At 39.8% G+C, this 26,080-nt stretch overlaps 1 protein-coding gene across 1 annotated transcript; it reads right to left on the reverse strand.

Annotated features, from left to right (window-relative positions):
* Positions 1–3,877: 3,877 nt before the first annotated feature.
* On the reverse strand, positions 3,878–22,328 carry PLA2G15 (phospholipase A2 group XV). The gene is made up of 6 exons (XM_084215457.1): positions 22,106–22,328; positions 14,511–14,667; positions 12,991–13,109; positions 11,445–11,543; positions 10,807–11,031; positions 3,878–8,084 (listed from the first exon to the last, which is right to left on the reverse strand). Exons 1-6 carry the CDS (start codon positions 22,245–22,247, stop codon positions 7,573–7,575), a joined length of 1,254 nt encoding a protein of 417 aa, XP_084071583.1. The 5' UTR covers positions 22,248–22,328; the 3' UTR covers positions 3,878–7,572.
* Between the last annotated feature and the right edge of the window lie 3,752 nt (positions 22,329–26,080).

The raw sequence follows: 26,080 nt of genomic DNA on the forward strand, positions 1-26,080 counted from the left end.
GGAGAAATTTTCAAGTGATTCACTACCTTCTTCTGTTCTGAAGTTTGCCCACCCACTCCTACATGCCACCTCCTGTGGTGCAGGACGTTTTGCTGTAATGTGGGAGTTTAGCATACAAATTCCTACTGACTGCATTTGTGTGCAGCTTCCCACACACCTTTTGAAATAGGGTGCCTCATTTAGAAAAGTAAATGAATCTTATAGCTATGTCCCAAACTACTAGTGCAGTGGGTTGAAAATTACCCATTACATCCATTTTGAATTAATAGGCATTTCATAATTTTTTACTTTGCTACAAGTCTGTGCCCCAGCTCTGGGCAGTTGGTAATGCAGAGAACGGTGGTCCTGTGCTGAGGACTGGAAAGCTGCAGATGCAGATGAAACAAGGACCTTGCAGAGGGTTAAACCACAAAACCACTGAAATCAAATTTGCTCTGATGTTGACTCACTGCTTGCCTTGATGACACTCACAGAGCTTGGGAGAAAATGAGTTCTTTCTCTGCAACCAATTCATAACTGAATTATAGTAAGGACAACATGACAACAGCAAAGGAGTAATTAACAGCTTATCAGTGAAAGTCTGTGACAGGTCTCAGGAGCCTTCAAGATGTGCTCTGGGCTGCTTCAGTCAGTTTTGTGTCTTAGAGGAAGCACCAGAACCTGCTCCTATTTGCTGAAGGCAGACAGAGCTTCCCAGTCTGTTTTTGTGTTGGCTCCTGGTTGCAGCTGCAACTCAGAGCTGTTGCAGTAAAACAGATGGAATGTAAGGTCAGCTCTAAACCCTACTGCTCCTATTATTTATCACAACTTGATTTATTTCAGCAGAGAAAAATATGGCATTTCCTGTTTTCAACCTGCCTCTTTGTAAATGAAAGCATTTTTATGGATCATGTGTTTGTACATTTCTGAAAACTCAGTCTGAACATGACCTTTCTATTTGCTTTCTATTCATTAGTGAAACCAGACAAATCAGTTTAATTTCCCAATTTACTAATTGGAGTACAGGAAATAGAAACAACAAACAATAACAAATTAAATTGTTTACTCCATTGACCTGAAACATTCAGGAAAAAACACTGACTGAGCATACACTTAGTATTTACAAAAGCCTTTCTGAAAGGAGTAAATGCACAGTATCTTGCTCTATTCTATTAATGTATCTTGCTTCTTAAGGGCCTGATGCTAAATATGTATTCCCAAAAACAGCCTTACATTATGTATAAGATGACTTTTTCATGTAGATTTGATCCCAAATCCTGGCTTCTTCATTGTACAGAAATAGGGTGATGTTCAGCCTTTAGTATTACAGAAACTGTATTTAGCTGAAAAACTAAATAAAACTTTGAAAATGTAAATATTTAACAGAGGCTACAAGCAGAGAATCATAGCAGCAGTATTTCTTCTTCTGCACCTCAGTGTTTCATGCTTCTGAAAAAAACACTTGCTAGTAGTTGGTCATGCTTGGGCATACATCCAGCAGGTCATTATTACATTGACAAAACGGATTTAATTTATGGATTAACCAAATCTGGCAATTTTTACAAATAAATTTGGTAAAGCTCTCTCTAACTTTTGCTATGGACCAAACTCTTTCCTTACCTAAATCCTATGAGATGTTTTCATTACAAAAGGTATAAATATTACTTTACAAATTGAACCCTTCTAGACTGATCATAAACATACGAATTAGGTCATAAAACTTATCTTGTTCTACTGTTAAGCTTCACCAGAAACAAATTCTTGTGTAAATTAGGCGATACTCCTGTTTTAGAGATGTATAGTACTGTCTTGTGTGTTTATGTCCTTGTCTCAGTGGTAATAAATAAGTGATCCTCCTCAGAAAGTTAATAACAAAAACAGCTGGAAAAGCAATAACATGATGACCTTGAATTTATTGCACAGTTTGGTCTGAACAGGGAGATGAAGTAAACAATGGTCTGTAGTCTCAAAATGGAAGACATGGAAAAATGGCAAAATACAATGAAACTTGTGGTTCTTAAGTGAGTCTCAACACCTTAGCTGGGAACTGAGACATCTTCAGATGAAGCCTAGAGACCAGAGCTGGGCACCTCCCTCACCATGAATTGCAGAGGTCTCTGAGACCTGCAGTGCTAAATGCAGTCCTTCCAGACCTGAACTGTGTCCCTTGCAAGTATTGTCTCCCAGATCTGTTTATAGGTTCCACTGTCATCTTTCATCTGCACTGGTCACAAGAGCATTTAGTGAGATTTCCTATATTGTAATCTTGCCTTTTGTTTTCAATACAGGTACAAAGGCTCTGCTAGCGCAGTTATGATAATAGGAGTGTTCCTGGCTAATTTTAACCTAATTAGACCTGGACTAGAATCCTTCTTTGACTACCTCAGACATAACACAATCTCAAAAATACTAATAGTGATGAAAACACTTGATCTGTAGGCACAGTATTTTCATGCAGTCAAATTTACCATCTGTCTTGATGATTTTACTCACATAAGGTGACATTTTTAGTTAAACATGGAATTGCAGCTTGGTCAATAAATCTGCCTTCCCAAAAAGGTTACTAGGTGTGAGTCAGCAGTTACAAGCAAAGTGAAAACTTCGAGGTACAAGATTTATCCATTATTCAGCAGTGCAATAAGAAAACGGAGCTGACAGCATTTGCAGTGCTTTTTTTAAAATACGTTATTTCTTTTGTACATCACAGTACTATACACCATTCTAATGCATGTAGTTGTAGTGTCCAATTTGTGCTTTAATCTGAGCATGAAAGTAGGAGTGAATATCTAATTCATGCCTTAGATCATTCTATTCGATTTTGAATCAAGCTGAAATCTCTTGCTTTTTACATCAGATAGGAAAAAAGTTCCTCCAATAGCAGAGTCTGCATATATACAATTGCTTCAAGGCAGGAAACATTTTGTTGATATCAAACTTGGGTCTTCATTTCCCTGCAATCTGGTATCTCCCAGGTGAAATTAACACAAATGCCATTCAACATTACCTAAAAACCCCCTGTAGCTTATATACTACTGCCCTCTACTGCATACATATACACAAACCATTGAAATAAATGTAACATCACTATTTTTAGTGATGCAAAAATTAATTTCTTGCATTTCCTGGGCTCATACTACAATTTGGTTTTGCCTAAAGGATGCTGATTTTGGAGCTAAATATTCCACTTAACTTATCTGTGGATCTGAATGACCACAGAGGACATTAGTCTTAAACCAAAGCAAACTATTAACCTAGACCTTTGGAGGAAAGCCACAACTCAAGCAAGAGAAAGTCAAAATCATTTCTCAAAGCTGCAATCCTATAATTAATGAAATGTCCCAATAGCACATTGCATCTAGGGCACAGAGAGGAACAGAAGTCACTAACACAGTCATTATCACATTAGAAAAACCCCAGATGCTCACAGAACCACTGCCTGGCATTACAGCTTCTTAAGAGCCACAATGCACTATTTCTAATTGGAAAAAGATTGTTTTATACAACTATAAAACTGTATGGTCATCATGCATGGGTTTGTGGATCAGTTTGGAAACCAACACCATAAAGGAACTGCAGGCATTTAAAACACTTCACGACTGAGGAACTAACTTCAAAATAATTACCTGAGCAGAATGATAAGGCAATCTGAGAACTTTTTTTAACACAAGACAAGCAAGATGCAAGCAAAAAAAAATTGAGTAGTCTCAATCCCACACCTCCATAAATTCAAGAACAATTAACAGTGAACTCCAAATGTACCACAAGACAGTTGGTGCATTTGGGAGATTAAGGAAGAATTACTGTGAGAGCCACCAATCATCTTTAGGGAAGAAAAACAACACCAAGTTTTCATTTCCTCTGAGAACTGAGACAGCACATTATTCACAACTGGAGACAATCTGTATTAGATCAACTTTATTATATTATCAAATTTGACAATAAAATATTCAAAATCTATTGAACACATTTATACACAAGAACATATAAAATGCCAGGCCTCAGAATATCTTCTGTACAAAATACTGGTTAGTGTAGAGCAGCAAAGTCACTGCCAAACATTCCCTGAATTTAAGAGGGCCTTGAACACACTGTGCTCCAAGAATTACTTTAATACCAAACATTCCTTCCTTTGGTCTGCAAATCCTTTGCAATTATTGCTAGTTAAAGCTTTCTGCTTTTATACAAATCACATAGTGACTCTGAACCTCTTCAGAAGTACTACAATGACAGCTGAAAGCTTCTTCAGTATTGTCTATACAAGTTGCCAAAAATAAGAAACACATTTGGTCCTCAAGACTAGTTTTGGTTTCTGAAAATATCCTGGAAGAATAAAACTAAGTAAAAATTATGGAAAGAGACGTATAATTAATGCTTTAGGTATAACAAAGATACATTAGTGAATTCAGACAATTCAGCTGTGCAGTGTGGCAAAGCACCTGAGTTAATCCTCTTATCAAAGTGCCACATTCTCACTAAAGATTTTTTTTTCAGACCTCTCCCCCCACAGGAATGGAGACAGCTCAGAGCCCGTGGCTGCAGCAAGTCTGACAGCAATGCTCAGTGCTGCTCCTGCAAAGGATCTGCTCAGAGAGCAGCCACTCCTCACACACAGTGCAGGGCTTCCACTTCAGCAACTGGAATAATGCATTCACTTCTCAATGAGAACTGCATCCTAACATACCAGAAACTGCAAATGAAAGGGATGATGATCATTTGGTAGGGGGAAAAAAAAGACCCCACACTTTCTGGACATAAAACTCCAGCCTGCAGACACACCACAAGCAATCAAAGAACACCAGAGATGCTGTGCTTGCTCTCACACAGTACTTAGGACTCAGGTACACACATTTCTTTACAACAGTACAACAAGGCTTTATAGTGACAAATAACAAACAAATAAAGCCTTGAAAAACCTTCAGCTTCATTTTACCATACTGACTATCAAAAAGCTTGCCTAGTAACAGAAAACTGGTATAGAAATCTTTAGGTTAAAAGATACAGCCAACTAATCTCAGAAAAACAGTACCAGGTTGCCAAAATTAAAAAAGAATAAAGTTGTGCTTTTTTTCTTCTTTTGGGTCACAAAGTGTATTTAAAAAGTACTAAAGAAAAAAAGAGCCCAAGGATTTTTTGACTAATGTATTTTGGAACTTCAAATCACAAAAAACCCTGCAGCTAAATTCTTGCTATGAGACTGAAAATGCTATTGATTAATGGGTAAGGATCCAAATGAATCTTACAAACATTCTCCAGATCAAGTTAAGAAATGTTTACCTACATTGTTTTCTCATTTTTCAGCCCTTGATGTCTATGTTGGTATCCTGCAATATAGCCTCTGGCTCCACTCAATCCAGTGCTTACTAACAGGCATTCTCCTTCAGCAAGAAATACAGATTGTGATAATATGTTTTATGTAATTTATTCAAATAGCCATTTATTCAAAACTTGAGTCAGACCAAGGAAGAGCTTTATCATCTTTGAGCAGTCTTGGAACACAAGCCTGAAGCTTATCCAGCTGACAAGCCCTGCATAAAATAGATCACTTGGCTAAAGGGCAATTTTCTGTGGGGATTTTTTGAAGGAGGGGTTGAGTTGGCTTCCCCCCCCCCCCCCCCCCCCCATTGTTGTAAGGCTTCTTCTTTTGGGGGGATTGATTGTTTAGGTTGACTAGTTGTGGGTTTGGGGTTTTTTTCCAGCAGTCACACATTGCAAAGGCTGCAAACAACTCAGTACTTACTCAGGAGAAGTCTAGGCAATATTGTTGCTGGACTGTAGGGTCCTGGGCAAGTGAGGACAAGATTAATGATTAGTTTTAAAAATCAGGAAAATGTCTACACTCCCTCAACATTAGCACTAGGAAAAAAATGCAGAGGGGAAATAAAGCTACATTAGGAAGTTAAAACCTAGTAAGATATTTAGCTTGTTGATGACCCTAGTTCAAATTGTTTTGAATTAACAAGAGATTTCTGAATTAAAACTAAAGTCTTAAAACTACCTCCTGGTTCCAATCTACAATAGCAGGAGTTCAAGCCCATCAGTTCAACAGATCTTCTTGATATGTCCAGTGGCAGAAAACATTTTAGGCATGCTACCAAAACAGTTAAAACTTTAGCTTTTAGACAAATTCAGTTTCTTAAGTAATGAACCCTTAATATTTTGATGAGTTTCTGCAACTCTTAAAATATTTTTCTTGAAGAACCTAGCATTTTGAAAGCATTCAAAGTTGTGTTTTTAGAAAACTAAGTGCTGTCTAACTGGGTGACTGGTTTTAAAGCAAGCAAGAGAGAATTTTTGAGTATAACTATTTCTCCAACAGGACTTCTGTAATCCAGGCGGTAAATATTTAGGTCAGCACTTCTGTGGAGGTCAGAGTTGAAATTACTGTTTTAACATTGAGTAGAACAACACTGTAGGAAATTAGAGAACTGCATGTTCAGCAATTTATAGAAACATTTAAGGAACCACATGTCCCAACTTCTTCAAACAGCAAAAATGAATCTCGTAATCTATGGGAAATTACTTTTAGTCCTAAAGCAAAAAATTCTTTTCAGTGGAATGCAATGTTGATCCAATCACTGCTTAGTCATGTAACTGGACCAGAGCCAAAGTATTTGACTGAGAACAAGGTTTATCCCCCATACTGCTTTCTTTCCCCACTCTATTTCAGAAGTTCACTTTTCTTTAAATACTGCCCACCATCCATTATAATTTCTACTACAGGAGATTGTTTTCCACCCAGAAATGCAATTCTATACCTTACAGATTGTTTGCCAGTATTCAATTAGCTTTGATTGATGTGCTACTCCACACTGCTACAGTTATTACAAGCACCAACCACAGTTTAGCTTCATTCCCTCACTGAGAAATAAAGCGCAGGCTGAGAATTCCTCAGACTCCAGACTGTATGTGATCAGGGATTCTAGAAATTGATAAGCAAACCTTTTCCTCTTTCTAAAATAACCCAGTAGGGCACCTAATAAAGAAGCTTCAAGTAATTTACACATCTATCTTTTCCCCCTCAACAGGCTGTAATAAATAAAAGTCTGGATTGCAACAATGGTAGCACAGTTCCAGGCAGACCTCTTCCCTATTTTACCTAGTAGATATGCACATTTAGAAACTAATCCACTGGGAACTGTGGATCAGAATATGCAAGACCCTTTAAAATGCTTACTGTGTTTGCCAAATTGTTAATACCATTCCCTTGGGCATCCAAAATTGCCATCCTTCCTAGCCTTCCACTCCAAACCTGCAAAGACCACACAAAGGAACTCTGGGATCTATGACTCCATGTGGGTATGTGCAAGGGGATGCACAATCTCCAAATGAAAGTCTGTGTGACCATTGGACACAACACCAGAGGCACCAAAATGCATATTTGACAAAATTTTCAGAATGTGAAAATACCATGAAACATCATGAACACAAATCAGAGACAAACAATCATTTAGAATACCAAGCAACTTGAAAACAACCTTTTAAAAAAGCAAAATAAATAATTCAAATATCTAAATATCAAGGGATTAAAAGGCATTTCCCCATATTTAAGGGAAGGCATCACAGGTGAGGAAAATAACTATGAACACAAAGTTATCACAAATCAAAGAGCAGCTTTTTCACATAGGAGATAGTAGTATGATTGGACAGCATTTCAATGTGCTCGTTTCCTGCAAGCTCAAACATCACCACTTCCTGTTCTTGCCTGTGCACCCACTTTCTACATTGCAAGGCACTCTGTAAGTTCACTGTACCATCCCCATCGCTGTAGAAGATCTTGGGCTCTCTGTCAGGGAAGCTTTCGTAGTGGAACGAGTCGGGGGTTTCCACGCCCGTGCCGTAGAGGCAGTGGATGCGCACGCCGGGCGGGGTCATGGCGTACACCAGGTGCTCCGTGTCCTGCCTCATCAGCCAGCCATCCTCAAAGTTAATGTCCCTGTAGAACTTCCAGTAATCCCTCAGTGTGTAGTTGGCTGTGGGGGTGCTCACAAACACCTTGTCTGGAGGCCACGTGTAGTTGTAGGGCAGCATCCAATTAGTGGAAACTGCTGATCTCTGCTGGTCTCTGATCTTGAGTGAACTGATAACAGGGATTCTGTTGTTGTCACCTTAGGGAAAAAAATGGAATTTCGTTATCTATAAAGCAAGGCATCAATCTTAATTAGCAGCAATTACTATCACTCATGGTGATAGCATGAATAAGTTTGTTCCCCTGGCTTACAGCGACAATTTGAAAAGTTTTTCCTCATTTATGATTGTCTCGTAAATTAACTTCTGCAAACTGACTTTTAATAACTTCCAAGATTTAAATATGAGTTGATGAATGACTAAAACAAATGGCTTAAACTAACACATGAGTAAGGGATAATTTATATGCACCTTCCTCCATATTTTAACAGTTGTTCTTCCATCTTCACAAAAATCAAAAACTGCTTAATAATTACAATGATTACTTAAAAAAAAAATAAAAACCCTGAGACAACCACAAATTTATACTCCTTATTTGTTTTCATTATCACAGTGGCTGTCACACCTCAATTCTTTTGTCAGCTGAACTTTGAATGTTATTTTCCATTATTTCCAAATGGTTACAGCATGTAGTGGTCCAGGTCAACCATGCCATAAAAATTGAAATGCTGCAACTGAAACCACTCTTCCTTAAAAATATACTTTGGTGCTATTTCCACTCCATGGGGTGGCACTATTGCTTCAGCAAGGAGACACAAAGCACAGTAATGCCATCTTTAGGAGGACTATATGGAGACATTACTAGACTGAAAGAGATAAAGGGAACTCAAATGCACAGCAAGTATCACAAAGGTCCTGAAAACTGGGTCTCATGATACTGTGTGGTGTAACCACTTCACTGTGCACTCTCACCACTAAGTTACTGAACACTGCTTGGCAGTTTTCAGCAAAGAAAGCCCAAGTTCTAACTGAACAATGAAAGGATTTATTTCCAGCAGAATAATCAAACACAGAACCTGACTATCCCAGCCTTCTCTTACAGAACTGTTACTAAGTGCTTTTCAAATCCTTTACTTTTCTTTTAAGTGAAGAAGTACAAGATGGCTAACACCACATTTAAGTCAGCAGACACATCAAAACGTTAGGTGTTAGGAAGACACTGCTAACATTTCAACCTTTCAACATGTTACAAATAGAAGCAAACCACTGTGAGCTTTGTGTCTTTGCCCACTATAGTGGGATCCAGCAAAGCCCATGTACAAGTAGCTGAAAGTATCACAGAAATCTCCAGAAAACAATTCCACCTGTGTACTGTTTACCACTTTGATAACGCAGCTGTGGATTTGACATGAAGTTCCTGCCATCACATATTATAAACAGGAATGGAGCAGAAAGAATGCATTCATAGAGTGCCTTGTCTTTCCTGCTGAAATGCAGTATTTTCTTTTAAAGCAACAATTCCTCAGCATAACCCTGGTAACTTTAGAAACTCTTAAATAGACTAATGCAGTCCAAGGGCTGATGGTGGTGCTTTACTACAGATATTTGAGACAGAAACAGCTTAAACCTGTACATTCTGATATTATGTTTGCCCATGTAACTTGCCCACATGATTTTTAAATTTCTGCTCCAAAACATAGAAGTTTAGTACAACAGATACACAGATTAAAATATAACTGACTATATTTTACTAGAAATTTAGCTATTCATTATGCATTAGTAGAATTAGCCCCTTTGCTGGAGATACATTATGAAATGTAGACAAGGTATGAAGCACAAAAGTTTAATCCAACAGAGATATGGGACTGTGGAATATAATTATGTAATTTTATGAGCGTGATATTAACATTATTCACTTATTGCCATTTCTGTAGCAAGCAAATACGTCAGACAAAGCCTGTGGGAAAAGGGAAATAAATTTTTACAGTGACATTTCGACAGCTTTAACAATGTGTAAATTGGATGTTTGTATTGAGTCAAGTTTTCTAATTAGTAATGGAGTACTGCACTACTGTTCAGAATCAAATGCCTTTGCTAAGCAAAGTATTCTTTGCTCTGTCCATGCATGGCTGACTCTTGCTGTGTGTTTTGCATTTCAATGAAGTCCAATTTTTGATGTCAGCTTTGATTAGGAAGAAGATAGTGGATATCCAAAGTGAACAAGTCAGAAACAAGCTACAAAACCAAACCAGAAACATCAAGAACTAAATGTCAAAGCACATGATGTTATTATGATATCACATGATGGGTAAGTGAACATTTCTCATCAGTCATTTTCAGTTACTTAGTGAAGTACGTTATGCTGCCTTATTCAGTTTTTTTTGTTTTTTAGTCTCTGGCATATCCACTGTGCTAAACCCAAGACCTCAAAGATTCACTTTCCTAATCTGTAGAGTTATAATTTTCACCTGACACTTAAACTGTTAACACCAGTTCCCCACCATCTCTACAAATTTCCTTTAATGTTAACCTCAAGCAGCTTGTGTGATCTTTAATCAAAGGAAACTGCTCTGGAGTCCTTGGTAGCTTTGCAATACTGAACAGAGCAATCAGGCTGGCGGCAGAAGGGACAGAAAGGGAAGGCATCAGGCCAGACAATACAATCTGCTGAAAAGAGGTCAGGAGAGGTCAAGAAGGGAGAAAGCTCCTGGTTACAGGATGTGGGAAATCCCAGTCCACCCCCACAAATATGAAAGATAACAGCTGGGTTGCAAGGTTTGAAGCATCCAGTTGTCATCACTTACAAAAAAGTACTTTTCCCTTCAGGGTACCTACACTCTCATCCTGCAGTCCTACAGTCAACAGCCTCGTTAGCACTGTGCACTGTACACACAGCACAGGGCAAAGCCTCAAATTACCTACCTGAAGCCAGCACACGGAGAGTTTTGGCCACTCCCCCCCACGGAGCACCTAGTGACACATAATCCTTGATGTACTTGTCCTTCCAATCCTGGGGCTGGCGGTTCAGGAAGTAGAGGGTGTACATGTTCCCCATGCTGTGGGCAATCAGCACAACAGGGCTTCCATACTGCTCATACAGCAGCTCTATCATCTTGCGAAGTGCCACAAAATAATCTTCATTCTCATCTAAAATATACAGATTACACAGTGAGAGTTATTAATTGTGAATGCTGAGCTTTAAAATCAAATAAGCTTTTAAATAATGGTGTTGAACTGTCTGCAGAATTAATAATGCAGCCCTTAAAAATTCCAATATTGAATGGGAGGGGTGGGGGTTTTGTGTGGACATACTTTGCTGAAATGGGTTTTTTCTGTTGTTTTGTTCTGGTTTTAAGCAAGTTTTAAGTAGCAAGTGCTTTAAAGAAGAAAAAAAACCAAAACCACAACACCGAGCTTGCATTTGCATCCAGGAGCACCCAGGCCCCAAGATCTAAACAAAATTAAGTTTTTAGATTGTCAAGGATGGGAGAAGTGATTCAATACATAATTTGCTGGCTAGGAGAGTCAAAATTTTATTAAAGTAACAGTATATTATTTACTTGGTGCCTTTCTCCAGTCATAAGGTGCTCCTCTTACATCTTCATCACGTTTGTAGCCCCAATCTACTAAACTCTGCACCAACATATAGAAGTAACTTCCTGTAAACATCAGATAAGAGAGAAACAGAAGAGCAACAAGGTTAGTGTGAGAAGCAGCTGTCAGCCACTACTGCAAAACAAAGTTCCAGAGGCAGTATCTATGACACTATATGTACACAGTAAACCTGCAGTTTGCCTTTAACAATCTAGAAAGCTGCATGCGTATTAAACAAAATGAGTTATGCTCACTATCCCCCAAAATTGAGAGAATATCACCATTAAAACCTCTTACTAGATGGCTGACCTCTCAAACCTTTTGGCAGCCAAATGTAGTAGACACAAAGTGGATAAATTTTACTCAGCAGGGGAAAGTTTACCTTTGAACTGCAACATAATTTCTGAGGGGTTTTCATCAGTCATAGCTTTTGTTGATTGCAAATTAACAACACGTAGGGAGTAACAGCTGGTCTGGACTTCAACATTTATTCTTGGAAACAAATGCTTATTATATACCCTAGGGCAGAACTCCAGAAACTACCCCAAAACTATTTTTTTATATCTGGGGTAGTGGACTAAGACATAAGTAACTGAACATAAAGCTTCAATAGCAAAAAGAGAAACAGCTGCAGACTGCATATTGAAAGATGTTACTTAATACAAGGTTTGACACATGGGATTTAAGTATTACCAGTAATAAATGCATCCAGTAACAGTGTCACAACAGTCTACTGAACATCAGAGCCATATTTAAGTTTTGAGCAGTGCCTCACTTGTTAGTCTTGAATGTTTATCATGCAGTCCCTCAAGTAGAGAATTGAATCATGGTGTAAGAGTGACCTAGGGCAGATCATTAAGCACATCACTGCCCTTAAGGAACAGATCCATGCTATGCAGCCTGGGAAGCTCAGTCCATTACTGACTATTCAACTCCTCCAGTCTTCAGCCGCAGAGAACAACTCACAAAAGCTTATCAAACTCAGTGTTTTCTGAAACATGACTTCTACAAAAGCACCAAACAAAAAACCCTGCAAACGCATTAATGCAGAAATCTTCTGCAGCACAAATGAAATTATATAATTATTCTGACAGCAGCAAAATACAAGGAGCTACACATTGTGGTACCATATCTCCCAATCCAATTAACCCATTCCTAAGGCCAAAGAACATCTTACTCAGAACTTATGCTTTTATTTCAGTTTTGCTTGTCAAGCTTCTGTCACAGAATTTTCTACTCAACCCATCTCAGTTTCAGAAGGCATCTGTCCTCAATATGACTACTCAGATTTCATCCACCAAACTTAGATTTGACTAAATACCATGGAATCTTCTTGTCTCAATCTATCAGGCCACGCAACAAATGAAACAATACAATGCAATGAAAACTCTCAAAAGCCAAGTGAGCTCACAGAACTGTAATTTGAAATCACATTTCAGGAGCTTGTTACATAAAGACAAGCTAGAAAAACCCTGCAAGTGACAAAGCACTCCAGACACAGCTTGTACATACCAACGCTCCTTTTACTTGGGTCAAGAAATTCCAAGGAAAACGTCTGCCCAAAGCCTGGCACTCTGATATCCACTCCATCTGGTGGTTCTGTAATCTTACTTGTTCGATTATACACCAGCCTGGGGAGGAGGGGAAGAAAAACAATTAAAAAAACCCATGAAACATGTTTAATTGCCACATGACAACCCTCAATTACACTGGGTCTTACATTCTGAGTGCAATACAAGAACTTTAAGTGCTGTTACTCAGAAGGAGGAATAAAACCCAACCCAAGCAGACATGATCAGAGTACTCTCAGGGCTAAGAGATTACACAGTGCAAACAATTACTTTAATTACTTCAATGCTTCATGGTGCAGAATCTAAGACTTCTTGTCTCTGTAAAACTGAGCATAAGGAAGTGTGACTGAACTTCATCTTTAAAATATCAGCTACTTTATATAGTTCTACACCATTTGACTTTGCATCAAGCCACAAAATGGAAAAACTTATAAAAAGCATAGGAATGTGGCAATAGGACAGAAAATACCTATTAAATCAGACATCAAAAATATTAACCTATCTAAAAATAATTAGTTTCTATTTAACTAGAAACACTCATATCAGCATAAGGGAATACTTTACGTCCTGATTAACGACAACTGGCACCTCAGGAAACATATTGAGGTATTCAGTGTTGTGTAAATACATTTCAAATCAACTTAGGATGTGAAGAATCTGGAGCATTGAGTCAAGAGTTTATTTCTTTAATCATCCCTGTTATTACAGTTGGGGGTTGGTTTGTTTTTAGTACCATATTAATACAATTGCCATTTCTGAATGCAAGTTTTTGCTCCTAGATGGAGTCTAAGAATCTAAACCAATGCACAAATCTCTTAACAAAAATCTCTCTAATCCATAGGGCAGATAGAGCAGACTGCTTTACAACAGCTCAGTACGTTCATAAAAGAGCAACATGCCAAAACAATAGTTTTTAATTGCACCAGCTAATTAATTCTTGTTTGCATACATATATTTATATTGTTTTTAGGAATACTAATAAATACTAATAATTTAGGAATACTAATAAAGCAGATTGAATTATGAAATAGCATGAAAGTTTTAAATTAGGCAGTTTTTTAAACCAAAATATTTCAGGTGGAATGTCCTGTGCATCAGTTTCTGCCCATTTCATCTTGTCCTATTGCTTGGCAAAAAAAAAAAAAAAGAAAAAAGCAGCAGCAAACTTCTTCCTTGAGATAAGGCCATAGAGGTGTCTAAAGAGTGCTCAAATCTACACTGAGTCACTGGTAGAAGAGAAAGTGCAAGAAACTAAGAGAGCCTCTGTTCCTCACCAGCAATTACAGCCACTTCAGATGAAACAGAGCTACATCTTCAGAGCCATCCTGTTAGCCTACCCAGCAGAATTCCAAGTCATTCCTCTCACTGGTCTTGAATCAGAAAAGGAATTTAAATGCAGCCACTGTGCATGCCAGCCTATGGAAAGGATGTAACTGCAAAGAGCAACATTTCTGCACTTACCTGATATTATCAATCCAGCAGTCAATGATGACAGGCAGAAGCAATTCTAGATTCAGCCAGAGTGTAAAATAACTGTCTGTCTTCTTAGAGCAGAGATAGTGCACCACTGATGGCTTATCTAACTTTGCTTCCAACTGATTACCCAAGTCCCCTGGAACTGAAAGATATAAAGAAGAGAGAGAGGTATAAAAAGGAGACAGTTAATTAAAGCATAAAACATATTGCAGTATACACAACTAAATACTGTAGCCCTTACGTGCATTATCACTGCACCCAGAGATACCATCACGTTTTGTAATTGGAGAACAAATACTACATAAGAAGAAGGTACTACATATACATTTTCCACTGAAAATATTTCTATATTCAATATATTCAAATATTTCAAAGCTCATTATCTGATAAACCAACATGTAGAATGATTCTGGATGAACAGCTCCTAACTTCAAAGAGCAGACTATAAAGGAGCATGCAAGGCCATGGGTATGAAAAAAAGACTGTCTAGGATATCACCAAACTTATCTGTGTCTTCAAGTACAAACTGAATCTTTCTGAGAGAACTTTTTTCCAGAGCATCACAACTACACAACTTTGTTCTCTTTAAACAGCTGCCTGCAAGCTATCAATTGGACATTAGAAAGATAAAAAGTAAAAGACTCATTTATATTACTTATCTTCCCTTCTTCATATAAGACCAGACTTTTACAACACAAGACATGGTTGGCTAACAATGTAAAAATGCAATTTCAACTCTTTTACATCCAGGTTTTGGCAACAACAGTTACTTTTTACCCCTCTGGATACCTTACATGAGTAAGACTTGGTGGAAAGAGTCTTGGCTATCTGCACCTTCTTAAGGCATATACTAAATGTCAGTATTCCTTTGACTAAGGTTTAGTCTTCATTATTTTTTAAACCCTAGATGGAAATAGGAATATATTCCCAAATTAGAATTAATCTTAACCAAACACTAAAAATTTTCAGCACCAAGTTTTCAGAGAAACTTCTTACATTCTGTTATGTTTAGTCATTTTTTCCTCAAGAACCAGAGAGACAAAAACATTTCAGTAACTGAAAAGTTTTTCTGTATTAGAAAAATTTAGAAGTTAGGCACTTCTGAAGGGTTCCCTCCATTCCTTTCAGGTCCACAAAGCCCCCTTTTTAGGTTGTGCTTGTCAATGTTTAGTTTTGAAGTTTTTTAATGCAGGTCTACCCACACATTTGTTCCCCCTATCCTCCAGTAAACTGTGCAACCAAATCAGTTTGAGTTCTGTAACACACTGATACTTCACAATGGGTTAAGGAAGGAGATAATATAATTTAGCAGAATGTCTAATTTAACCAGAAAACCAGATCTGCTTTTAGAAAAAAAGTTATTGCAGAACTGAAAAAGGCCAAAACTTCAGATAACCACATTCTTACAACCTCCAACCACAGCAGGTTATGCCCCACCATGAGATGTACCCTCAGGATTTCTTTATTAACTACCTCTACTTTCTCATTAGGTTTTTAGGAACTTTATTTTCATTGCCTTAAGTGAAATGTTAAAAGGCCCAGTAGCTGACCATGGTTTATTTTAGGTCATATTTCAAGGACTCTGATATACTGGAAAGCATAGTAAGGGAGATTACAGCATTGCATCACACCCTAGAAAGAGTTTACTGAAGTTCAGTCTTGTAACCTCACAAAATCCTACTTAATAATTGCTTAGAAAACTAAGGCAACAACTTGTCCAGTCTCGTGCCTCTGCTGTATCAGTGCTTTTAATTGGAAAGGGAACAGAACGTAATTCTATTTATATCAATCTTTCATGACTGGTCAGTTTCAGCAGCAGACCCGCCAAGGACAGAACAGGTTGATTTTGTCTTCAGTTTCAATGCAAAACAAAGAAGAGTGACATTTTGTTCTAGCCTAGAATCTCACTTCCTTGGGTAAAAATAAAGTTCTTCCAGCAAAGATATCCTTCAAAGAGTTAGACAAACACCTGGGGTATAAGAGTTTGGAGAACTTGCTGAGGTTTCCAAACTGCACTCAATCAATCACAAGCACTTCTGCTCAGAGTAGGGAAAACTCACAGCTGAAGAAGTTTCAGATTATAATCAAGATACATCTATCAACAAAGCACTGAAAGCAGGAAACTGTACAAGGTCTCACTTGGACATAATGGAATGATCTCAGATTAACTGTAACTTTCATTTAGTTAAGATATTTTATCTTCAAGCTTCGGGAGAATAGAGGCTCTGCTCCTGTGTCCAATTCAGGACACAAGATGAGAAACGTGACATACTGATTTTACTCAGGATTGATAAGGAACAAGATAAAAAATGGCAATTTTTTCAATTCTAAACAAAAGATAAAGGAAAAGTTCTACCTATGCAAAGATAAATACTGTAGCTAAAAAATAAATTCTGATGTACAAGTATGATGCCTGTTTCTAAAGCAGGAATTAACAAAAATGTTTTTGTCATGTTTACATTTCCATATTAACAGTGAAGCTGCTAATCACAATCACTCACACCTTAGGGCTTTTTTATTTTCTAAAGTATGCTTTGCAAACTGAAGATGCTTCGTGATGAACCTATAGGAAATAAAATACAAATTTTTGGTTTTGATATTATGGAAAAAAACATGCAAGATCTTCAGCCCTCAACCCAACCAGTTTAACAGTGTTAATGATTTACATTTTGGCTGGAGAACTACTTAGTGGCTTTTTATAAGTAACAGGTTAAAAAATATCACACTGAAGATTAATTCTGTAGGTTAAGGATGTAGCTTTCTAAATTTTCTATGGTGGAATTTGAAAGCAGTAGAAAAATGCGTTTCCCTTTGCTTTCAGGCCATACAGAGAATGGACCTGCAGGCAGAGTAATCCGTATGCAATTTTTTTTCTCCCCCTCTCATCTACCAATATTTGCAGTTTCTAAACCTTTGTGCTGGAAATATTAAAAAGAGTTCTTTAAAGTTCTAAAAGTTCTTTTTAGAGCCTGCACACTGACCCCAAAATAACTTCTTTGTGAAGTTCTGCAAAATACATCAGCACTAGTTAAGACCGGGTGTCCAAGACAAGCTCTTCAGCAGTACCCTGCTTCCCTAATTTGCAGCTGTGCAATTCCTCTGTTGATTTCAGAACTGCAACATTTGGAAAAACTAGATTTCTTATTCAGCAGAAAAATGTGTTTCCATAAGATTATGTGTTCTATCAGTTCTAGCACATCCTCCTTTTTCACAAAGATGCTAATCCCAACAAGATTTACTCTCATACATCAATAAGCCAAATTCACTTCCAATATTCATAGTATCCTTGGCTAATTTTTTGGTCTCATATGGCCTGACAAAACTAGTAGATCTCCCTCTGGGACGTGTTTTTATATGATTAAACTGTATACAAAAGCACATTTAGAAATATCATTGGAGTTTAAGAGAGGTAACAGACTGTGAATTGCAGTAATTAGCTTTAGGATACATTCCTACTCCTGCTTATCACTTTCCTTAAGTCTTAATGATAGATTCACAGTTCCCACCAAGAGACAATAAGCAAATTGCACCTTAAAAGTGACTTGCCTTAAAACTGCTCAGAAAACAAAAAAAAAAGTTAATTCAACAAATGTCCAAATATGAGGATCCTAAGGGAAAAAAAAAGGTATCTATTTAATAACAGGGTGGGGAGCCAGGATATTTTTTCATGTGGGGAAAAAGAAAAAAGAGGGCCAGCAGTTGGTACTTTTTTCCTGCTTTTATCTGAAATGCAAATGCCTTTGGGTATTTATCAACTATTGTAACTTTTTAACCAGTATTATTTCCTCAAATAACTGTCATGTCTTTGGTTCTATAAATTAGTCTTCCTTCAAAATGAAGCAACTTTCCAGGAAAATTAATTTTAAACTCTGACTACAGGTCTCTGAGAACATCTTGAAGCAGCTCATAGACTGGACTGCCACAGAAAAGGCCTTGTTTAAAATTAGGAACAAGAAAGCAAACAACGTCTCACATGATACTTCAGATACCTTGGATCACATGAGGCATAAACATTTAAATCACTCCTGACATCTAGCCAGCTGACCATACAAACATACATAGCTCAATTAGCAGTCAGCAGGAATTCACAGGCACAGCTCCTTTGCATGTAAATCAATTATTAACAAACTTCATTTAGGTGTCTTTCTAGAAAACTTTAGCCAAGTACCTAACAAATTGTTTGCAGAAGGTATCAGAACATTGATATAGTTATTGTGTTGAGTCAGCTCTAAAAGGTAAAGAGTTCAGTGCATCTGACACTGATCTTATAAGGATGGGTTACCAGCTCCAAAAATGCCTAAGACATGAGATAGTATGCAGTGATTATTGATGCACTATATCAGAGAATGAAGAACAGCCACAAAAACTACTTGAAATCAGCATTAAAGACCAGCCTGTCAAACATCACCAAACTGATAAGAGAAGTGTAAAATAATTAGTTCTTCTAAATATAAAACAGATATGCAGAAGTAATTGCACAGAATATATGTAATATACACTTTTAGTAGATATTTTTGTAGAACAGAAGCATTCAGTGGTTATTTTGGTTCTAAAAGATTTTTCTGTATGATTACATCATCCTGGCTAAATAGAAAACACTTTAAAAAAAGGCATAAAAGCACGTCAGTATCATAATTAGTCTCCTTTTCCCCCAAAACACTCGGGAAAAGAATCTGAGACAATCACCCTAGGTTTTAATGAGAATTGTGCCTTGTATCAGGCCTTCAAGCAGGCTCTGTAAGGTTTTGACTTTCACCTGCTTCTTCTTTTTCTCTAATGTCACTATTATATAAATATACTTCAATGCTTTTTTATTTAAATCTCAGAGAAAACTGAGCAATTGCACTGCAGTATTTTGCTGTCACTTACTACCCATGGCAATTTGGTCCCTGGTGTTGCTCCCTTGGTATGAATGAACACAAGCTGCAGGTAGAGCAGCTCCTGCTCCTAAGGCACCTCAAGGATGCACAGACCAGGTTGAAAACAACCTAACCCAAGCCATGCAGTGCCACTCACCACGATTTTTGTGCCAGCTCCTCCATTAAAGTAATTCAACTACAAAATTAATCACTTCTTCCTCATGAGGTTATTTCCTCATGCTTCAGCAAAACAAAGGACTCCACAAAGTGGCCAACAAACAGGTACAAGGAAAGCTGGGTGAGCACTAATGAGCTGCTAGACTGGCACAGCTGTTCCACAGAACCACCTTTCACCTGAGCCAGCTGGGGGCCCCCCAAATCTGAGAGCTGTTGCCATCACAACTGTGGCCAGAAGTTACAAGGCTATCTTCATGCAGCTCAGCTGTTTTCAGATGTGATATTCCCCAAAGCAGCAGTTTGTCAGTACCTGGGCAGCAGAACAGAAGTTACCCACACATGAGCAACACTCCATATTTTGCAAGATTCTGCTCTAGTTCCCCTCTGTTACTTGGGTAAGCATAGATTGCAACTGCAAAGTGGGGTCATTACACAAAAGGTTTGAAAGCAAGCTACACTGGGTCTTGTGACCACCCCGGTCCAAAACATTTCTGAAGTGATCACTATGTTGACAACATTCCTTTAAACAGCATTTCTTCTTTCTTTATGCCTTAAGACCAGGTGGCCAACTTTCCACACAGAGTATGACCAAATTTAATTGCCCTTTTTACTGAGGCATGTTAGCCTCCAAACAGATCAAGAGGGAGTGTTTTGATCATGAGAATCTACTTACTATTAGATCAAAATTTATTTTAAAACTGAACTTACATGAGAAATTAGGAGTCTCAATGCCAGTCTGATAAATCAGGAGGATCAACTCTGTATTCCCACCTCGTATGAGCTCCAAACTAAACTCAAGCTTGTATAGGCTTGTATAATGCAGACTTACAGCTCTAAATTTTTTCATTTGTCCATCCAGGTGATGTGGGTTTTTCTCCCTTCCCCCAAACACCTGTGTTAAGCCAGCACTTAGAATGCTTCCCTAAAGTATTCTCATAAGCCCTTCCATCATCATCATCACAGCAATTCCTAAAAAGCTTATTTTAACACATCACACATGCAAGAAGGATGAGGAGCACCAGGCAGCAAAATATCAAGCAAATTTTAAAATGCAGAGACTGACTAGAGCACTGAAACATACAAATTCTGCAGGATTTGATGAAAATTCACTGTAACAGCAAGAAAGTCTTTTTTAAAGCACTCCAGATGAACATGTGCTCAGCCACACAGTGTTTACCAGAATGTCTCTTCAGGAAATATAAGTCAGCCACAGTTCCTAAAACCATCCTTAGGGAACACTTATACTTACAGTAGATCCATCAGTAGTAAATCCACACTTCTACAGTCAGTAACCCTTTCTGCCAGTTGCTTTTAAATCTTTGATTCCCTCCCAGATAGAGTTCAATAAAATCAGCAACTAAAACATCTCTGTCATCAGGAAGCTTGCACTGGAGCAAGTGCCAAGGCCTATTGCTACATCCAGCACCAGAGTGGAAAGATGGCATAAAAGACTGAATTCTGTCTGGGGAGGCTAGAAACAAAGAATTCTTCCTGCTTCAACTCCTGCCTCTTAGGACACCCTTCTGCAGTTTCTACTTCCAAACCACAGCCTGTCAGTCAGTTCAGAGGCTTTTTAAGATACCTGTACCCTGAGATAACAAGAACACTTTCTAATATGCTCTGATAGAGTTTGCCCTTCTAAGTCAGAAGTTTGTAACAGTAGTAACAAAGTCACCATCAGAGCCTAAATTATTATCAAGAAATGGAGATTGAACTGAACAACTCTTCCCATCTTAGTTTTTCTTCCCCCGTGACCATCAAGGTTAATCAATAATAAGAACATGCAGCATGCTGAATATATTCACTGCCTACTGACATTACTGTCACTAAATGCACTTGCTTCTTGGAATGCTTAAGAACTACAGTTTCAGTAGACAAGTTATTGAAACATTTAAAATTTATTTACATCTTATTACCAATGGATACAAAAAGCAACTAACAAGTATTTCTTATTAACTAGCATATGAATATTATCTGCATATTCATTACCAACTATTTTGCGTTAACAGGTGAAACCAGAGGCCAGTAACAAATACTCGTTTTTCATGTCATATGATGAAATGCCTATTATTTTTTTTTTTAATTTGGTAATTCAACTGCTGGAACATTCAATCACTCCTCCTTTCACATCTGAGTCCAACGTCCTTGTCGAGAGGTTCATAGAGAGGAAAGACTTTAGCAGAGATGCTCTGGTGTTACTTAACGAGCTCGATGCGAATTAAAACGAGCCTTATCTGTCCCCCTTCGGCTGCCAGGCCAAGGCAGCCCCAGCCCGGACCTCCCTCCGCTGGGCCGGGCCGGGCCGAGCTGCCAGCGCCGGGGCAGCTGCGGAGCCGCCGCTCGGTGCGGGCTCTGCACCCCACGATGCCCGCGGAGCCCGGGCACTGCCAGCGGCGGGCGGGGCGCGCTCCCCGCGGCCGTGCCGAGCCCGCAGCGCCCCGGGCCCCACGCACCGCCCAGCCAGGGGTGGCTATCGGGGCCGGCGGGCTCAGCTCAGCTCAGCCCGGCCCCGCAGCGCCCGCCCCGCCGCCCCCCGGCTCTTACCCAGCACCACGGGCGGCCCCACGGGCCGGCGGCGCGGCGCGCTCCCGCCGCCGGGGCACAGCAGCAGCAGGAGGAGGAGGAGGCTGAGGAGCGAGCTCCGTCCGGAGCGCGGGAGGAGCCTGGCACCAGCCGGCAGAAACATCGCCCCTGCACATAACCCCGGGGACGGGAGCCGCCACCGCTGCGCCGGGGCTACCGCGGCCCGGCCGGAGTGCGGCCCCGCCGCCCGGCACGGCCAGAAAAGGGCCCGCCCGCCCCGCCGGGCCCGCCCCCGCCCGCGTCACCGCCGAGCGCGGAGGGCCCGGACGGCCGCCGCTCGGCCCCGGCTGTTGGAGCTCGGTCCTCCTGCGGAAAGCCCTGTCAGCGTGGCGGCCCCGGCTGTGGGAGCTCGTTCTCTGTCAGTGTGGCGGCCCTGACTGCGGGAGCTCGTTCCCTGTCAGTGTGGTGGCCCAGGCTGTGGGAGCGAGCTTCATCCCCCCGCTGAAAGCCCTGACAGTGTGGCGGTCCCAGCTGTGGGAGCTCGTTCCCCGGGGAAAGCTCTGTCAGTGTGGCGGCCCGGGCTGTGGGAGCTCGTTCCCCGGGGAAAGCTCTGTCAGTGTGGCGGCCCGGGCTGTGGGAGCTCGTTCCCCGGGGAAAGCTCTGTCAGTGTGGCGGCCCGGGCTGTGGGAGCTCGTTCCCCGGGGAAAGCTCTGTCAGTGTGGCGCCCGGGCCTCAGGCACAGGCAGCTGCTCCGGATAGGTAGGGACAGCTGCCCCCCGTTCTGCTGGGGCCGGCAGAAAGCTCTGAGAAGGGAGATGTGCTGAGGGAGGTGAGCGTTTGTCTCCCATTATTACGTCTACAGTTGTTTGGTCGTGATAAAGTCTAACAGCGAAGTAATGGGCGTTTGCTGCAAAACATATCTAAAAATAAGTAGCGCAAAAGGGGCGTGGTCAGAATGGTTGAAAGCCGAAGTACTTGGAAGAGCCGGGAATTTTGGTGTTACACGGCCAAAGGACTGGGCATCTGATAGAGAAGCTCACGGGCATATCTGCGCTACAGGCAACACCCCGCTCACCTGGGAGCTAATTGGTGCAGAGGATTCCTAGGATCGGGCGTTTGGCAATACTGAGAGGGAAAAAAAATCATTAGACCTTTATACAAGTAACAAGAACAGGCTGTCCTGTAATTACAGTAATTTGGAACCAGAAGTGTTATAGGCCTTTGTGCTTCAGCAATACCAGTTAGTAGGGACTACGTGCTCTGTTTGGTGTGCAGGTCGTTTGATGGGTGTCTGCCTGTGGAGCGGAACAAGGAAGGATATCCGCAGAAGCAGAAATTAAATAGAGAAAAAAAATGGTACTTGGAACCAGTGTAATCACAGTTCATGATCAGTAATGATTGTGCTGATGGGCTGGACAAGGTTTCCTTGACTCAGTCATATATCTGCTCCTGCTGTGGAAACACACTTTCTGAGCCAGATGTTAGCAGTTCATGCTCAGGATAAAGCTATTTCTGACAAGGTTATTTTGCAACAGGAGCACTTTACTGTCTGCTTCACAGCTTCCTACATCCCCCAGTGGATCTACTAATTTTCTGAAATATTCCTACCTTGAATGGTTAATACACAAGCATGAACAATACCACAAGTGAAGATGTGAGTGAAAAACAAGTAGAAATAGAATTTCTGGCCTCACTAAATTCAGTATTCAACAACTTCTGTAATTCCTGGAGAGATACATGTCAGAGATTTGTGTGTGAAGGCAGAATCTGGTAAATCAGATAACAGCCTACTGAGAGGAGTTTAGAAAAATCTGCATTGTCTTGACATTAACGCGGAACACATCTTCCTCCTTAAATAAGAAAATAAAAAAAACCAAATATTCAAGGAAGGTAAGGCTGAGTCTAAATCTAGACTTGCCTTTTTCTAGGCAGCAGCCACACCTTGAATGTTTACATCCAACAAACCCAAAGACAGGTGCTTAGTCACCATGCAAGTGTTGACATGAAATTACCTCCTACTAAGACAAACTACAGGGCGTGCAAGTGTGACTGAGTAAAACTGATTGCAACAGGGAACCTCGTGTACGAATTAAAAGTTACAAAATACAGCAAAAGACCTTATGGGAGGCTAAAACACTATTTAAAAGAATGCCTGTGTCTGAATTCAGTTTTCTCTCATACTCAAAAGCCCCAAAATGCACATGTCCAATAGCCTGGCTGCGATCACTTGTGCTATGACACAAGGTTCAGGGAATGACACCTGTCAAGCCTTCTGCATTATGTGGGTTCCCTTGGGTGGCATCATCTTGGGACAGATTTTCTGTGCCTGGCTGTGGGCCTCTAAGGGCACGGGCCTTTTGAGCTCCATGTACACTTTGCATTTGTCAGCATTTACAAGTGTTCCTAGTGATTATCACATAGATATGACTTCTGTAACCATGTCCTTATTGATTCTACTCAAGATGTCCTCAAACCAGTCTTAATACTTCCTTTACAGATCTCTGTGCTCTTTTGACAGCTGGGAATGTCCTCACATTTTGCTAAAATACTCTCCATCTAATTCTGGCCCAGGAAAAGCCTTCTAAACACATAATAGCTATTCCTGCAAGCTCAGGCTCTGTAGATAACAGTCTTTCAGGTGATAAATCAAGAAGCATTTGTTAGTTATTTCTTTTATTGTCTCCTTTTGTGAGATCAGGGCATTTGCATTTAAAAACAAGGTGCATTAAGCTCTTTGCCTCTGTAAGGTTTAAATATTTCTGTTTTCACACTGAGTGCCTGGTCCTATTGTCACTTACACCAACAAACCCAGGAACCTGGACACACGGCATTGCTTTCCAGCTGATGATACCCTGCTATTAATTGAGTCAGTGTAACTATTTCCAAGGGCTGCTTTGTTAGAGGAGCAATCCAGCTCTTTCTCCACAGAGAACGACTTAACAACAGGGATTTGTAGATTAACAGCAGTTCAGGAACATGACTGTGTGTAGCCACACAGAAATCTGCCAGTCATCATCCAAGGCAGATTCAAAGAATAACAGAACCAACTACACATCTGAACTGTCATTGAAATGCCAGCCAGCTCATTATTTTATGAAATACATTTTATATACTGCTTCCTTCACGTGTTTGGTATCCAAAGTTGGCTAGAAATGGAAAATGAAGTTGTTACAGTTAAACTACTGATAAAAGGAGGACTGCATCCTTTTCACTTATATATGAAGTGAAAAAAAAAGATTATCCATACTTCAGAGGCCAGTTTGTTACCACTGTAGAATATTTTTTCATGTGCGTAATCCATGTTCTAAGAAAATATTTTTTGCTTCTTCCAAAAGACCCACACCATAGAAATAACCCATATTAAATGCCAGAAACTAGTGTCAGTAGCATTATCTTTGTTTAAGACTCTTTGAGGGCTTGCACTCTTGACAAAGACCATGAATTGGCTATGAGTTTGCACACTGGTTATTTAAGAGAAACAATCCTTTTCAGAAATCTACTGTTTGCTTAAATGTCTTTTATTTGATTGAGCAGAATTCTCTGTTTGCCTCTGATCCTTGCCATTGAAGTGGTGTTTGTATTGGCTCAAATACCCTCAAACATGAATGTGGTGAGTTACACAGATGAGTAGAAGACAGCTAGTTTCAAAGAAAGATGTGAAGACAGCCAAAAGTGTTGTGACAAATTTATTCCGTCCTGGCAGCTCAATGCAGTAGCACAGTCCCAGGACACAACCTGACATGCATTTGAACCAGGGCTGCAAAGACAATTCTTCCTTTCACTTCTCCCTGCTTCCTCAGTGCTTCACATCCACTTCTATATTGTTCCCATGGTGCTGCTCAGTAGCATTAGTACAGTAAACAAAACCCGTGTTCCTCATTGTCTTTCAGGCTAAATTTGGTTACACTGTCAAACAGGGACTGGAAAAAAGGGAAGAGAGCACTTGAATAGTGGGAGTACTGAAAATGCAGGCTTACATAACCCTCAGCCCACAAA

Source organism: Fringilla coelebs (genome assembly GCF_963513975.1).
Source record: "Fringilla coelebs genome assembly, chromosome: 14".
NCBI classification, from domain to species: domain Eukaryota; kingdom Metazoa; phylum Chordata; class Aves; order Passeriformes; family Fringillidae; genus Fringilla; species Fringilla coelebs.

What these genes read in the sequence shown, in the direction of transcription:
- PLA2G15 (XM_084215457.1), bottom strand. Translation starts at nt 22,247, where the DNA reads ATGTTTCTGCCGGCTGGTGCCAGGCTCCTCCCGCGCTCCGGACGGAGC. An exon ending in GGGGCCGCCCGTGGTGCTGG is followed by an intron (nt 14,668 to 22,105) that starts GTAAGAGCCGGG and finishes TATATCTTTCAG; the next exon opens with TTCCAGGGGACTTGGGTAAT. An exon ending in CCCAAGTAAAAGGAGCGTTG is followed by an intron (nt 11,544 to 12,990) that starts GTATGTACAAGC and finishes TGATGTTTACAG; the next exon opens with GAAGTTACTTCTATATGTTG.